At 42.0% G+C, this 16222-nt stretch overlaps 1 protein-coding gene across 2 annotated transcripts in view; it reads left to right on the top strand.

Moving 5' to 3' along the window:
- ACOX1 (acyl-CoA oxidase 1) overlaps positions 1-16222 on the top strand; it is a 33996-nt gene that overhangs the window by 284 nt on the left and 17490 nt on the right. The window contains exons 2-3 of one of the 2 annotated variants that reach the window (XM_024206739.3): positions 923-1082; positions 13418-13578. In XM_024206739.3, coding sequence (XP_024062507.1) covers positions 923-1082; positions 13418-13578 — 321 coding nt within the window. The remainder of the gene's footprint in view (positions 1-922; positions 1083-13417; positions 13579-16222) is intronic. The other variant, XM_024206740.1, reaches the window with a different exon arrangement.

The following is a 16222-nucleotide window of genomic DNA, read 5'->3' as shown; positions in this document are numbered from 1 at the left end:
CGGGCTCTCAGGGGACCCCCCTCGCCCCGGGCGCCCCTCCCCCACGGACTCTGAGGGGACCCCCCCCTTCCTCACGGGACGGAGCCGCCCCGGGCGCCCCTCCCCCACGGACTCTGAGGGGACCCCCCCTCGCCCCCGGCGCCCCTCCCCCACGGACTCTGAGGGGGCGCCCCCGGCGCCCCTCCCCCACGGGCTCTGAGGGGACCCCCTTCCTCACGTTGAGGTACTCCCCTACCCCCTCCGTGCCCACTTTGAGACCCCCCCCGGATCCTGGGGAGCTCCCATTCCTGTGTGTGTACTACCCCGGGAGCTCAACTGGGGGGATTGTAGTATTGTCCTTTTCCCCGACCCCGCCAGGTAAGTTGGACACCACATATGTGGAAATCTTGCATCTTCTGTCCCTAGAGAAGGCAAGGCGCTCATAGGTAGGTGCTTGATATTGCTTCTTGCCCCCTGCCTTATACCCAGAGGCCCCATATGGGACTGTAGGAAAGGATGATCCAGTGGTTAGGGCACTAGCCTAGGGCCGGGTTTGTTTCCTTGTTCTGCCACAGACTTCCTGTGTGACCTTGAGCAAGACATTTAGTCTCTCAGTTCCCCACTTGTAAAATGTGGCTAATGTAGCACTTCTCTACCTAACAGGGGTGTTACAAGGCTAGATACACTACAATAATGGGAACTATATGAGTACCTTAGTGCCCTGTGGTGCCATACCAGTGAATTACTGATTAAAAGGTGCTTGAACATACACTTAATGTGAAAATGATCCACGGCAAGAAGTATTTTGCACCTGAACTTGCTTCAGATTTTAGTATCTCAGGGCTGAGCATAACAATCCTTATAGTTTTACCCTTCCTCGTGGGATGACTGTCTTGATCTCTTGACCATTAATTCCTTTTCTGTTCTTCCCTTGTGCCCTCAGAAGCCTTAGTTCTGAATGATCCAGACTTCCAGCATGAGGATTTGAATTTCCTCTCCCGCAGCCAGCGCTATGAGGAGGCCATCAGGAAGAGCGCCCTGATGGTGGTGAAGCTCAGAGAGTATGGGATTGCAGATCCTGATGAAATCTACTGGTTTAAAAGGTACCTGACTTTGATGCAAAGCAGATGCTAGAAGAAAATTCTTCTGCATCATCAATGAAATCAGAGCTTTTTTTGTTTGTTTTCCTTCAATTTTTTAAAGCAAACTAGGAACCTAAGCCAAAGCCCCCATGTCTTGACTTCAGTGATCTTTGATGCAAGCCCTAATTCCCTAGGGATCAAATCTATTGACTATAGTGTCCATTTCCTCAGACTCCTTTATTATAAACCTAGCAATGATCAAATCTTCTGTAATGCCAAAGATAGTAAAAATTTCCCTTAAGATGAAAATCTGGCTCTTAGTCATTCTAAATTAACCATAAGGAATTAAATATGTTGACTGCTTTAATTAATGGGGTAAATGTGATCACTGTCTTTAATGTACTTCTATGAAGCTGATTACTTCACTTTGTAAATAGAGCTATTGTATTGTCATTGTTGAAGAGGTCCTAAGACAATTTTCAGACAAAACAATGCTTTTGGGTTTGAAATGTTTCCTTTTAGCCCAAAGAATTAAAGTCTGACCTTTCATTTAGCTGATCTCTTATATTTTTTGCATTATTCAAAGTTGGAAAAAAAAGTCTTTGACAACTGAATTAGACAGAGTCTAACTTGCCATGAACTTAGCTCTGAATATGGTTAAGCACCTTTGACACAGTTTAAGAAACTTAGTTGAGAAATCAATGTCTGACGTAGCTTTCAGTTCACTCCTTCAAATAGTGACTGCAAAGTTAAATACCTAGGTGCAAAGGCATGAGTGTACCTACCTGGAGGTGTATTCATTTAAATAAACAAATATGCATCTGATTGTATCTACTGAAGGCTCAGTCCAACTCCTATTGAAATCCATGGAAACACTGGATTGGACAAATAGGCCAAATTCATTAAGATTCACTGTCCCATCAAAAATGGTTGTAGTTCCCAAGATAAATCAGGGGACTCTAAATCTCTTGACATAGTTGTTCTGGAAAGTGATTCTTTTGGAAGTGCTCTTTCAACACTGAATATATCTTTTTTTAATGTATATTCAAATTCATTGTTGATTAGAAAACTTACAGATACTGTATGACAAACTCTAATTCACTTGTCCTGGGTGAGGCTTTTTTTTTTTAATAGAGGAGTAAAATATCACTTCTCAATTATTCTTACGGAAAATGAGTAGACAAGTAGATCTTGTGGCCTTGGGTAGCAAATTTTCATGATTTTTTTTGCAATGTAAATACTGTATATTGGGAACAGCTGATAAAACTATTTTTACAGAAACTGAAGGAGTGTTCTCAGCTACATGTGTAACAGGATACATTTGGTCTTTGATTTACAGACTTGGATTTATAGGTGTATTTCGGGTCCAGTGAATTACTCTAACATAAATGAATAAGACTATTTAGTATTTTATATATGGAATATAATTCAGTTATTTGTACATAGCAGTTCCCGTTTTCTCTCTTGTAAGGTAGCCCTCTTTGTATATTTTTCTAAATTGTACAAAACATTGTAATTTTTCCAATGAGGAAATTCACAGTGAGGGTGGTGTTTGCACTAACAATCCTATGTTGTTGCAGTGTTCTGGATGACAATGTAGGACTTGATCTAAATTCCACTGAAGTCAGTAGACCATAAATTCAAATGGGCTGTGGATCAGGCTCTAACTGCAAAATTCAGGAAGTCCAAAGTTATCGTTCTGGCAACAGGCTTAGCTTCTTCATATGTCACACATAATGCAGAAAACTTAGCATATGCAGTAATAAAGTACAGTGCTATAGTTATGTGTATATGAAGTAGGGATTTATGTGGAAACTGTAACGGAGTTTCCTGATACTCCTTTGCATTTAAATTGTTTAACATAATATTCTACTAATATACAGGAGGATTTTGGTATTGAGTTAATATACAGAAGAAATTAAGGGGACGATTTCACTTGCTTTACAACTGACAAAATGGGAGCAAATGTCGAAATTTGTGCTGAGCAAAAGTTTTTTTTCTTAATCAAAGATAATATGTAACTATACTTGAGGCAAAATGTAACAAAGTCCAGTAATTGCTCAGTTGATTTCTGGCTAGAGTTCAGTGTTTGTTTTTGAGTATCCTCCATTTGTCATGTACCTAAGTTATGTACAAGGGCTAGTAACATAAGACTCCGTTACTGAATTGCTTCATAACTTTGGGCAACTTTTCACTTTTTGCTTCATTTTCCTTATCTGTTAAATGGGAATAATACTTCACCAGAGGTATTGTGAGGCTTCACTAACATTCTGGAAGTAGTTTGTGGTCCTTTATCTAAGGGCTTATCCACGCAGGGAGTTAGAGTGAAATAGCTGTTGTGCTTTCCGTTCACACCTTAACTTATTTTGTAATAGCTTCCCCACATAGACAAAAGCTAAGTGCAAAGTGTTTTTATGGTAGTCAGTCAGACTCTCAGTTATGGAAGTTGAAATATTTTTGTAACAAACCTTGTTTTCACACACTAAATGTTCAAAAAAAATTCAGCTTCTGGGTTGAAATTTTCTGTCCACAGGGGAATTGCTTTTGAAAATTTGAGCAAATTCCTTTCAGTAGCTTATGTAGCCTACAGGAACTTTTTAAAAAACAAAAAAATGACAGAACTTTGAACTTGGGAGTTTGGTATGTGACTACCCCTTGTTGAACTACCTTCATCATCACGCTGGGAAGGTGGGAAGAACTGATTGGCTAACAAGCAATTGGAAAATACTTTTAAATATGCTTAATGAACATCTGTTAAGTCTTTAGAGTATTAAACCCCTTTGGGGAATCAGAGAATGGAGAGTGTGCATTTCCAGACCTGCATAGTGTCTCTGGATATTCTGGGACCAACATGGCTACAACTACACTGCATACATTCAGTATGGAGAGTAAAACCAGGTTCAGTCATCAAAGTTGAATGCCCAGGATTAGTGGGACTGAGTCAGCTGCCCTATGTTAGGGAACCCTGGGCTTGAGTGTCTACATTGTATTTTAACCCTATGTTAAGACTTTTCTAACCCATGCTTGAACCTAGGGCTCTGGCATTCACACTGCAGTGTGCAGACCCAAGTCAGAGTAACCATATCCCAGCATCCCTAGCCTCCCCCACCCCCAGAAATGTGGCTGCTCTAGCTTTAGGGCTGTGGTGCACTGTGGGAAAACTTTAATCCCCTCCCTGCACATTACCAGGAAGCAGCTGACTTTGCAAAAGGTTTGATGGTTCTCTCTCCATTGCAAACCCAGGAGGCTCGCTGATAGTGTGCTTGTAGATCGGTAATCAGAAGAGAATGGGTAAACGCGACCTGAGACATTTACAAAGGGGGGTGGCTTCCGTTTTCAATCTGGATTCCAGATTGTTGAGCTAGAGAGAGGATTAAGGAAGTTGTTCCATGGAATTGTGGGATACTTCCAGCTGACTCTCGGGACCCGAGTCAAGCAGTGGCAGGGGGGCAATTGTGGTTTAGCATCCTGAAAATGTGGCATCATGTATTACCTGGGTATTTTTCCAGGGGCGGCCCCCTGCCGAGAGCCTCAGGTCCCCAAGCCTTGCGTGTCCCTCTCCAACTGGATCCCAGATGGGATCAACCCAGAAGGGCCCCGTGGGACGACAGTACATTCCATTGCCACCTAAACCCCCCTCCCAAAAAGTTTGCATCCACCTGGGAACAATGGCCCCTACCTCTGAAGGAGGAAAACCTCCATCCATACTGCCAATGTTTACGGTTCCACTGGGAAGGAAAAATTTGAAAAAGATGGCTCAAGTGGACTACCGATGGGAGGGTACACGGGGAGGTATTCAATGTTACGAAAGAGTTTAACATGCCATCCAAGTCAATGCTTCACATTGACAGCTGGCTTTGGGATGTGGTTGCAGTGTTAGTCCCCGGATGGTGTAAAGTTCAACCTAATCCCCGCAGTCCCAAATATATATCATGCATGTTACTCACTCATCCACACACACGACCCGCCAATGTGGGGAGATAAATATTACCTGCCCCGAACAATTTGCAGCACCCCTCCTAAATTGTAGCTTCCTCCGCTTAGCTCCTAATCTTCAGGAAATAGTTCTTGGAAAGCACCTCCACATCTCCCCCCACCAGTGATGGTGGCAGATGTTACCCACCACTAAATGGGAGGCAGCCACTCAACCCTGGATCCTCCTGAATGCCACCTTGGAAGCTTTAGACATTTACCTGCCCTTGACACGCTTTCAGGTCCCAACCTTCCTTCCCAATTGTACCGGGGGGGAGGACACCCTCCAACTCGCCCTCCTCAGGCATACGTTGTCCTTGTCCCCCCCGGAAAAGGCAGACCGTAGCGGGCTCCTTGTGCAGGGGGCCATGAGAAACGAGCGGTTGGAACAATTGGAAAAGGCCATGGGACTGGTCATAAGTGTGGATCTCACCCGCCTGACATTGGCCACCTGCCGCCCTCAGACATACTGCCGAATTGGCCCTCCACACGAGGGATACCTAGCAGGGACTGATTAAGACCATAATTGAGGCCGGGAACCAACTAAAATAGGATTCAGTGTGCTCCCAGCTCCAATAATATTTAACCCAACAAATCTGTAGCATGTTTGTGCTATATTGCTGTTTATGTAGAAGGCCAACAGTAACCCTAGCCATCGTATCAGAGGGAGGGTGGAAACCGAAATTGTGACCCCTCACAACAAAATGTTGATTCTGGGTCAACGGGGGGGGACCGTCACAGGCCCAAGGACTCCCTCTCTCAGTGGGTCCAATAGGGAGGCAAAGCAGCATTGTATGTTGCTAATGCGGTCGCAAGCATTGCAAGGCATTTCAGGGGAGGGTTAAAGGTGTGAGTGTGGAGTGGAGTGGAGGAAGAGACCAAAAGGGGGAGGGAGGAAGAGAGCAGAGAACGGGGTAACTCAAAACCTCAGCTAGCTCCGTCTGAAGATAAAACGCTGGCCCCGGTCCAAGGTCATGGGCTCAAGAAAAAGTCTGCAGCTGCCCAGCCGTGAGAAGAGGAGAACTAAGTGGAGCAGGGCTGCAGAGATTGCAGTAAAGACAGTGAGAGCAAATGAGATGGTGAAGGCCAACGGGGTGGGGGAACAAAGTCTCTGGAGCAGGTGTGTTTTGGGAATGCCAAGGAGGCCACAGCAAGCCGGTTTGGACTGGTACAAAGAGCACCAGGAACAGAGGTCCCTAAAACGAAAACACCCCCAAAAGAACCCCAGACTTAAAAACCCTCCCGAGAGCCAAAGCAAGTCGGAGATCACAGCTGGACGACGCGTGCACGGGACAAGAACTCCCGTCCACCCCTCCCCCTCTTCTTCTTACGTTACATCCAGGCTTGGCCAGCCTCGGGTCGTGCGTGTGAGAGTATGAAAGTGGGTTAGGGCTGGGGTACTAATGCTTTCTTGCTTCCTTTGAGTGACGTGGGAGCAGTCCCAGCACTCACCGCTATTATTTTATTAATAAAGCTTTAAAACTTAGGCACTTGGTGTGCTCTGTCATCTCCTCCCCTAAAGATCCTGCGGCCTCAGCCTGATCATCTGATGCCCTGGGCAGATTGGTAACAGAAATCTGTCACAGGGTCTATGCTGCAGAGCAATAGGGCTCATACCCTGGGTCCCAGCTTAACTCGAGCTCGCGCCCTCCAGCCCTGCAGGGTCCTGGGACCCTGGTTCTGAGCCCTGGGTTAGCACAATTGTAGTGTAGATGCAAGGGGAGGAGGGGCTTAGGCTTAAACTCAGGCTCAAGCATAGGATTACACTGCAGTGTAGTCATACCCATAGAGCCAGGTGCATTGATTGGAATAAAAATAACTTAACATCACCCAGTTTATTCATGATTTAGATCAGCATGCAGGAAACCTTGATTTAAATTATTTTTTTGCGCTTATACATTTTAGTTATTTTTCTAGAGAAAGGTTGACTTATATTGTTTGGTAACCACTGACCGGGTAACAAGCCTTGTTACTGAGGAGGACGTGGTAGATATGGTATTTTGATACTGTCTCTCATGACTTTCTCATAAACAAACTAGGGAAAACTAGCCTACATGGAGCTATTATAAGGTGGCTGCATAACTGGCTGGAAAACCATTCTCAAAGAGTAGTTATCAGTGGTTCACAGTCAAGCTGGAAGAGCATATTGAGTGGGGTCCGGTTCTGTTCAACATCATCTTAAATTATTTAGATAATGGCATAGAGAGTACCCTTAAAGTTTGTGGATGATCCCAAGCTTGGAGGGAATGCAACTGCTTTGGAGGATAGGATTGAAATTCAAAATGATTTGGACAAACTGGATAAATGGTGTGAGGTAAATAGAATGAAATTCAATAAGGACAAATACAAAGAACTCCACTTAGGAAGGAACAATCAGTTGCACGCATACAAAAAGGGAAATGACTGCCTAGGAAGGAGTACTGCAGAAAAGGATCTGGGGGCTTATAGTGCATCCATAGCTAAATATGAGTAAACAGTGTAACACTGTTGCAAAAAAAGCGAACATCATTCTGGGATGTATCCGCAGGAGTGTTGTAAGCGACACAGGAGAAGTAATTCTTCCACTCTACTCTGTGCTGATAAGGCCTCAGCTGGAGTATTGTGTCCAGTTCTGGACACCACATTTCAGAAAAGATTTGACTTTCTCCAATTTGTCCGCAAGGAGAGGAACAAAAATGATTAAAGGTCTAGAAAACATGACCTGTGAGAGTGAAAAATTGTTCTAATTATCCACTGAGAATAAGACAAGAAGCAATGGGTTTAAATTGCAGCAAGGGAGGTTTGAGTTGGACATTAGGAAAAACTTCCTAAGTGTCAGGGTAGTTAAGCACTGGAACAAATTGCCTAGGGAGGTTGTGGAATCTCTGTCATTGGTGGTTTTTAAAACAGATTAGACAAACACCTGTCAAGTTATGGTCTAGTTATTGGTGCTGCCTTGAGTGCAGGGGACTAGACTAGATGACCTCTCGAGGTCCCTTCCAGTCCTACTCTTCTATTTCGATGTTGACTTGCAAATAAATGGTCTTTGCATTAAATTTGGTAGGTGTGGTGTTTGGGTTTTGTTTTGTTTTTTTAAACTAACCAGGAAGGTACACTATATCTATAGACACTTATTTAGGCAATTGTGTAAGTTATCTTACATTTATTCAGTGTCTTAATTTGTACAATTTTATTATTTCAGAAAATGGTAAATGATGCATTTCTTATTTACTAGATGATTAATTTTTGTTTATTTGTATCAAGCTCAGTTTGGATGGAAATTCAAATTCACTTAAATATATAAAAAACATTTTAAAGTTTTAGTTTAACTAATAAAGCTTTCTGATAAGGATAAAAAAATTATCAAAGCATATTTTGCATTTAAAACTAACTAACTTTCTTTAATAAATCAGTATTATCTGTAGTTGGTAAAATGAACTGATTGTTTCTAATCACTGTGTCCTTTGAGATTTTTCGAACTAGTAGATCTCTTCTTCCCACCTAGTTTTTAATAATACATTGGAAGAGGAAAACAAACTTTCCTGCTTTTTCAACTCTGATTCCTTAGTTTTGAATGAACTAGTCATTGAACCAAACTAGTTGAATAACCTAAATGAAGAAAATATTCTCTCTGCATCTGCAGATGAGACTACTGCTTTCAAAAGCAAGTTCAACAAACTCTGATTCCAGTTACTTAGCCAGTGACTTCCACCAGTTCACTGGTTTGACTTTCTTTATAACTCAGCCACAAATATGCACTGCTTAGTATTTTTCAAATTAATTAAAATTATTTTAATAGATTGAGTAAGTTTAGGCCTTAACATAGGTTGTCATAATTAAAATTAAAATTTAAATTGTTTTCTAAATAAACCTGTATTTAATTCAAATTTAAAAAATGATTTTTATTGTTTTTAATCTACCCTGCATAGAGAAATCTATAAGTATTGAACATATTTTAAACTCTCTAGAATTTCTATTCAGATGTACAGAATGTCTTGATTAAGAATTTACTGAACTCAATGCTTTCTCCTTCCATTATTATCATTACACTATTTTACATAATACCATCTGTATCTGATCCGGTACAATGAGTAATGCATGTCTAACAAATGATTTGTTGTCCTGAAGCACTTACACCGAAGGGACAAGTCTGTACTAGTGTGTTCATGGTCGCTGGAATGCTAAACAGAACAAATGAATACTGGAGAGCTTTTAGAAAAGAAGGTGTCTTGCAGACCCAAATCAGAGGCCCTTTAATCTTGATGATATGCAGGAAACTGGGAGTGGGCTGGAGACGACAAGAACAGATGGGAGAAACTTATCCGGAGTGGAAAAGGAGACCAACGCCGGGGGGGAAGAAGAGATAGAAGACCGCAGTATTGTGTGTGTGTGTTTTCTCTCTCTCTCTGGTGTCTTGTTTCTGCATGCATCATGCTTACAATTAAGATTCAGAACATTTTGCAACATACAGAACCTCAATACTATGGCAAGGCCCCCGATTACCATGCATAGTAGTGTCCCAGTGTTGTCCACTGTATTCAGCAATGGTGGATAGGTACATCACTTGGATTTTTTCTGTTCGTATTCTTCGCAAAACAGTTCATTGCATTGGCCCTTTAAATTTCAGAATTAACATCACACTGAGATTAATGGAAGCAGGTGAAAGCTCAGTCCTATTGCTTCAAGCTGTTTGTAGGCTGAGGAAGTCACTAAACTAAGTCATTCAGAAGGTTATCTCAACAATCCAAAGGGCTAGAAAAGTTTGGGATTTTTTTTAAGTAAAAGCTAAAAGCCTGTAACTGAGTTCTGCAGTGGGGATGAGAGATGGATTTCACTGGCTGTGGAATCTCAGAAAATACAGGGCCTTGATTATAACATACTTTGTTCCCAGATATGGAGGTTAATAAGTTGTGGTAAGATACCACGATCATGCATTTTACTGTGTGGGTTGTCACTGGTTGCTTTGAAATTTGAAAAGATCTACATTACCAAACAGTGAGATAGAAAAGATCTTACTTCTCTTCCTCCCACCCTGCCTTCTGGGGGCTCTAACAAAGAGTCTTGTCTTCATTTGCAGCCTGTGATGTTCAAGCAAAAAGCCCTAGTATATATCAGTGTTCTCACTTTTATGGGTAGAACTTAAGATGTTTTCTATATACAGTAAAATTTTTCTTTGTGAAAGGAGTTGGAGGTGGCATTCACTTCCAGCAAGAAAACAAGTCCTGTCATCTAAGCAGTGTCCATGTTGCTCACTTTGGTTACTCTTTCCTTTCTGGGCCATGAAATCACGGGTTCAGGACTTCAGCTTGTACACAATGAGCCATCACACAGATCGGTACTGTACTAGAAGTTGAGGTGAGCGTTAAACTAAAGTTTGACTACTTTGCTTGTGATAGTTCCATCTATTTTGTTATGATTTTCATCACAAATTGTCATCAGAGTAGGCCAGTTCTTAATAAATAGCTCAATTACTGAATTCCATCATACATCTTGGGGAAGAATTAGTTTGGATCCTCTTGCTCTCTTCAGTGAAGCTGAAGCAAAGTGATTATTATGGAATTATTTTGCAATTTCAGTAACATTTTCCTTTATTCCTGGAGTTATACTTAAGTCTTTGGCTAAAAGATGCATCAAAAGAGCACTGCACCCATCTGTTGCAAGTTTTCAGGTTCCCTTCCTTATCTCTATGTATCGTCCCATCTTTGCTGCACTTGCAGCATTGTCAGTGACAAAGATATGTATTTGACTCTTGAATATTTAAGTATCAGAGGGGTAGCCGTGTTAGTCTGGATCTGTAAAAAGCAACAGAGAGTCCTGTGGCACCTTTAAGACTAACAGATGTATTGGAGCATAAGCTTTCGTGGGTGAATGCCCACTTCGTCGGATGAATATTTCGTGGGTGAATATTTGTTCACAGTTTGTTATAGCTTTTACTGCTGCTACTTTAAGTATTCTGCTGTATCAATTGTTTTTGTAAGCTAGACAACGCCATCTCCTATTGTGACACAAGCACATATTACAGGAGCACTGCCACCCATCATGACTCAGATTAACGAATTTCCCATCAGTGTTTTTTTGCACACTGTTCAATTTCCCTCTCAGACACTTTCTCCAGCATCCTTCCGGCAATGTCTGCTCTGCCGGGTGGAATGTAGCCTGGTGGTAATGATTGAACTATGACAATGAAATGTTTGTTCTGAACAAGACAAAAGGGAGAACTTGTTGTACAAATGAAGGAATCAATATTTTCATCTATGGAATCTTGCTGGTCCTGACTACAAACTAATCCATGGTTTTACTGAGTGATAGACTTTTTTTATATATATTGGTAATTTACTGTCTGACATATGTTTAGTTGTAGCACTAGTGGTGGTACCAGCAGATGACTGTAAGGCTGTAGACATTGCAGATGGTGGACATTCATAACCCCTTATGTCTGAGGTGGACCCTGAAACAAAATGGCTTTTAATTATGAAACAATTATGAAGCTTCCTGGGTTGCGTGTCATGTAGGTATGTAAAATCCTGTCCAGCTCCTCAAAAAATACAGGTTGCATGTCACCTGCCAGATTTTTTTCCCTATTGTCCCTCATTTTAATAAAGAGCAAACAGCTCAGGAGCACCTATATCTGGCAATGTTAGGCATTCTGGTTATGGCCCCTCACAGGCATCTGCCTAACAATGTCCATAAAAAGGTCTTTATTCCAGTGGTTGGGCACAAGAGTTTCCTGCATCAGTGCTTCTCCCCAGATGACAATAAGATCCAGTGTCTCGGCGTGGCTCCAAGCAGCTGCTCAAGGCATGTTGTAGGGTTTCTGGAGTATTATCACAGCTGTTCTTATAAACTGGAATCCAGAAGTGAATGGATAATATCTGGCTATGTGCCACCTTATAAACAGGGGAGGGAACATCCAGTCAACTTGACCGTAGAGCAGGGGAGGGCACACAGGTAAACAGGTCAGTAACGGTCACCCGCAAAGCAGTTTGGGATAGCCGTTTGGAAGACTGTCAAAATAGTTTGCAGCAGCATTGCATGCACATGAACAGCAGACCAGACTAACTCACTTTGCAACAAAGTTAGTTTACTTTGAAAGAGAACTTCAGAGTTCTCAATACATGCGGAGTCAGTGCACTACAATGAATTGCATTGTATGCATGCAAGTGTTTTCAAAGCAGATTAACACAAAGCTGTGGATTAAACCCCCTACATAGACAAGCCCTAATTGAGAAAAAGATGATGTTTACTTCGCTGATATGAAACTAACATCAAAATGAAATCTGTCTGGGTCCAAGTCCATTCCGGGGAGGTGTGTGTGTGTGTGTGCGCGCTGGGAGAATGGCCTGGTTCTATCACTGTGCATCTCTATTCTGGTCACTGGTTGGGACAAATGAGAGCGCTCTGTGTTTCTGCTTATCCTGGACATTCCAGTCTTAGAGGATCAACTGATCAGATACTGGTATGATCAAGAAATGAAAAGAGCACTTAATAAACGTAAGTTCTACAAAATGTCGAAGGGAAAGTAGCCACCTTACTATCCATATAACTTGTGGACTAAAACTTTTCAGCATGTTGTTTGTCCTGTCTCAATTAATTCTGCATGTTAGTATGTAATGTACTCTTGCCTCTCTCTTTCTCCAGACCAGTTATCTCTCAGTTACTGTTCTGTTCAGTTTAGTGAAATAATACCTTGCATTTTGAGTACAGATGTCTATTCACAATGTCCAGCTTTATATTCCCTCAAACCCCTCATAATCGGAATGGTATGATTGAAACTGAAGAACAGCTGCCATGATAAAAGTTCATGATCTTGTCATGTGCAAGCAGACAAAGATAACACAGAGCACTTGTACTGAAAGAAGCATGGACCATTCGTTAAGAAGCTTCTTCCTTCCTAATCCCTGAATGTTCCTAATTGATAGTGGTCTGTTCAGAATGACTGCACTTCCTTAAAGCAAACCCCATGCTGGAACTGGACACCCAGGCCTCACCACTCTTCCAATTACCATTGGGTTTTGAGTCAGGAAAGCTAAACGTTTTCAGTCAAAGCCAGATATCTGAATTGCAGCTGATCTTATTAAAACTAATGGTATGCCCTTCATTTTAAGGGTCCTCAGTTCCAGGCTTCCACTGAGTCCAAGAAGTAGAGCAAGATTTTTGTGATTAATATAATAGGAGCAAAAAATTGCAGGAAGAAGGAACTGTTCAGAAGGTATTGGTTCATTCCCCATTAGCACTGCTTATGATTTCTACATGTCTAAGGTTTACTACTGAGACTTTTAAGTCCATGAACACCAAAAGCATAAGCAAGTCTACTGTGTACAGCTGCTGGAGATGGAGGAAAGCTCTTTCAGGAGCACACTTAAAGTAAGGCTGAGACCCTGATCCTTCTTTTTTCTCTCCTGCAGAACTTGCCAGGGCTCTTTTGCTGAACCTATAGGTCTCCACTTCAGCATGTTTACAAACACCTTACAGAACCAATGCAGTCTTGCTCAGCAAGACAAATGGCTACCTCCGACCTATGGACTCCAGATAATTGGAACCTATGCCCAGACTGAGATGGGCCACGGTTAGTTCCTTTTAGAGACCAATGGGTAATCTCTGTGCTGCGACTCCAGCTAATAAATTGGTGGTGATGCTCTGTAGTTAAAATCTAAAGGGTGAAGGACACAATAAATATAAATTAAAAAATTAACAAAACCAAAAAAAACCACACTCCAAAGGCCAGTTGACCATTAAGGCCACAGTAGAGTTCTTCTACTGGTTGACAACACAGTCTCTCACTCGCAAATGGCTTTAATTATGACATTTTTTTTAAAAAAATGCACCTTCTGCTTGGTCACTAACTTAATAGTTGCTAAAACAAAGATTAAAAGATGAGGTTTTTGCCTAGAGGAGCTTGAACATTCTATTGATTATGGTACCAAGGACTAACAGAAGTCAGCAGTAGTTCTGTTTGTGCCTGTATTTAGGGTATGTAAGTTGCAAAGTGAAGCTAATGCATTGATGAGCAGCCTAAATAACTCAGCCATATGTCTTTAGGTATAATGTAGCTTGGTGAAGTTGTGCATCACATGTTTGTGAAAGACTGGTTATAGGTATGCTTGTTCCAAGCACTGTTTGTTCTAGGTGTAGCTGCATTTAGCTATATATTTTTATGGAAAGTTCCTGTTTTATAGGGAAAAGCCCTGTTCCTATTTTCTGAATTTATCAAAACACAAGAACTGATCGTGGACCCAGGGAATCCTATTCCCTAAGCAGCACAGTGCCCAAGACTGCAAAATATACAAGTCCCAGCAAGCGAAGTTTCAGTGCCTGAGAAAATGAAATGGTTCTCTTTTTACACTTCCTGAATTCAAACCTGGAATGTGCCCAACATATTGTAATTTCCCAGGCCAGATAGCAAAACCCATGGCTTGGATCTCAGTTACTTTGGTTACTGCTACTATGCCAGCTGAAAATGCAAAGAAGAGTCACTTGATGGAATTCTTCACATCACTGTGATAAATCTACAGGCTCCAGCTCTAAACCAAACTAGCTAAAGACCAGAAGTTGTGAAACAAGTGGATGATATCCTGTGACTAAACAACTGCTTACTGATCTTGTTTTCTTCCCCCTACAAGTTTTAAATCAAATCTGTCTTACAAAAGTGATTTGGTTTTGCATGCTGTGTCATTGATCTATCCCTGGGTGAGGATCAGTTTGCTTGTAATGTTCACCATGTTCTGTGACTAACTAGCCGATTGATTGATTGATAAACCTAACACAGCTAGTGAGAGTGATGGTATATTGGAGCAACTCACACTTTCCATGTCAAAAACTGATTCTTAACATGTCTGTTAGGAATGTCTGCTGTGAATGTTGGGTAATTATTATAATATTGGACAGGCTACATTGATGATATCTGACTTCTAGTTAATATATTTTTTTTAGCCTGATATTTATAGTGGCTTCAGAGGTTCATGATAGGTAATGGGATAGGAGTTTTTATCCAGTCCAGAATGGCAGTGATTAATAGATGTTGGTATCAGGTTCAGTAGCCTACGTGAAATGAGTTGGCTTTCAGTCCATTTCATAGTGAATAGGTGTTCATTTAAAACACCATATTTGGGAGTAATTGTCAATCTGGAATGGTGCATGGAAGCCTTTTCTCCCCTCCAAAGAGGTCCTCTCTAGCACATGGTTGAGGCTTATTGATGAAGTGGAGTTGGGGGACTATTGTATTGTCACCACCTGTACTGTATCTGTTGTGTTGTTAAATAAGGATTTCAGTCTTCATGACTAGGGCCCTACCAAATTAATGGTCCGTTTCGGTCAATTTCACGGTCATAGGATTTTAAAAACCATAAATTTCATGATTTCAGCTATTTAAATCTGAAATTTCACAGTGTTGTAACTGTAGGTTCCTGACCCAAAAAGGAGTTGGGGGGAGGAGGGGTCACAAGGTTATTGGGGGGGGGAAGGGGGTTATGGTACTGCTACCCTTACTACTTCACTGCTGCTGACAGCAGCTCTACCTTCAGAGCTGGGTCACTGAAAAGCAGTGGCTGCTGGCTGGGAGCCCAGCTCTGATGGCAGAGCCACCACCAGCAACAGCACAGAAGTAAGGATGGCATGGTATGGTATTGCCACCCTTCTGTGTTTCTGGCTGCAGAGCTGGGCCCTCAGTCAGCAGCCACCACTCTCTGACTGCCCAGCAGCACAGCAGCGCAGAAGTAAGGGTGGCATGGTATGGTATTGCTACCCTTACTTCTGCACTGCTGCTGGCGGGGCGCTGACACCCAACTCTGAAGACAGCACAGAAGTAAGGGTGGCAATACTGTGACTCCCCCCCTTAAAATAACCTTGTGACTACCACCTCCTGCAACTCCCTTTTGGGTCAGGACCCCTAATTTGAGAAATGCTGATCTCCCCCATTAAATCTGTATAGTATAGGGTAAAAGCACACAAGACCAGATTTCATGAGGGGGAGACCAGATTTCATGGTCCATGATGCATTTTTCATGGCCGTGAATTTGGTAGGGCCCTATTCATGACTGTCAGCTGGGCACCTTTCACCAGCACTAAACTCACTTAAAAGCTTGATGTTTCTAATGTTAAAATGACCACTAAGTCTAACCCAGCTGGGTTACTATATTAGGCATGGGGCATTACAAAATATTGCTGTCTAACAATTTCTTTTGGATCTTCATTATAACAAGCCCAGCAATTAG

Source organism: Terrapene carolina, unplaced genomic scaffold (assembly GCF_002925995.2).
Source record: "Terrapene carolina triunguis isolate 2854851 unplaced genomic scaffold, T_m_triunguis-2.0 Scaffold192, whole genome shotgun sequence".
NCBI classification, from domain to species: domain Eukaryota; kingdom Metazoa; phylum Chordata; order Testudines; family Emydidae; genus Terrapene; species Terrapene triunguis.
This window is presented reverse-complemented; position numbering and strand designations above follow the sequence as displayed.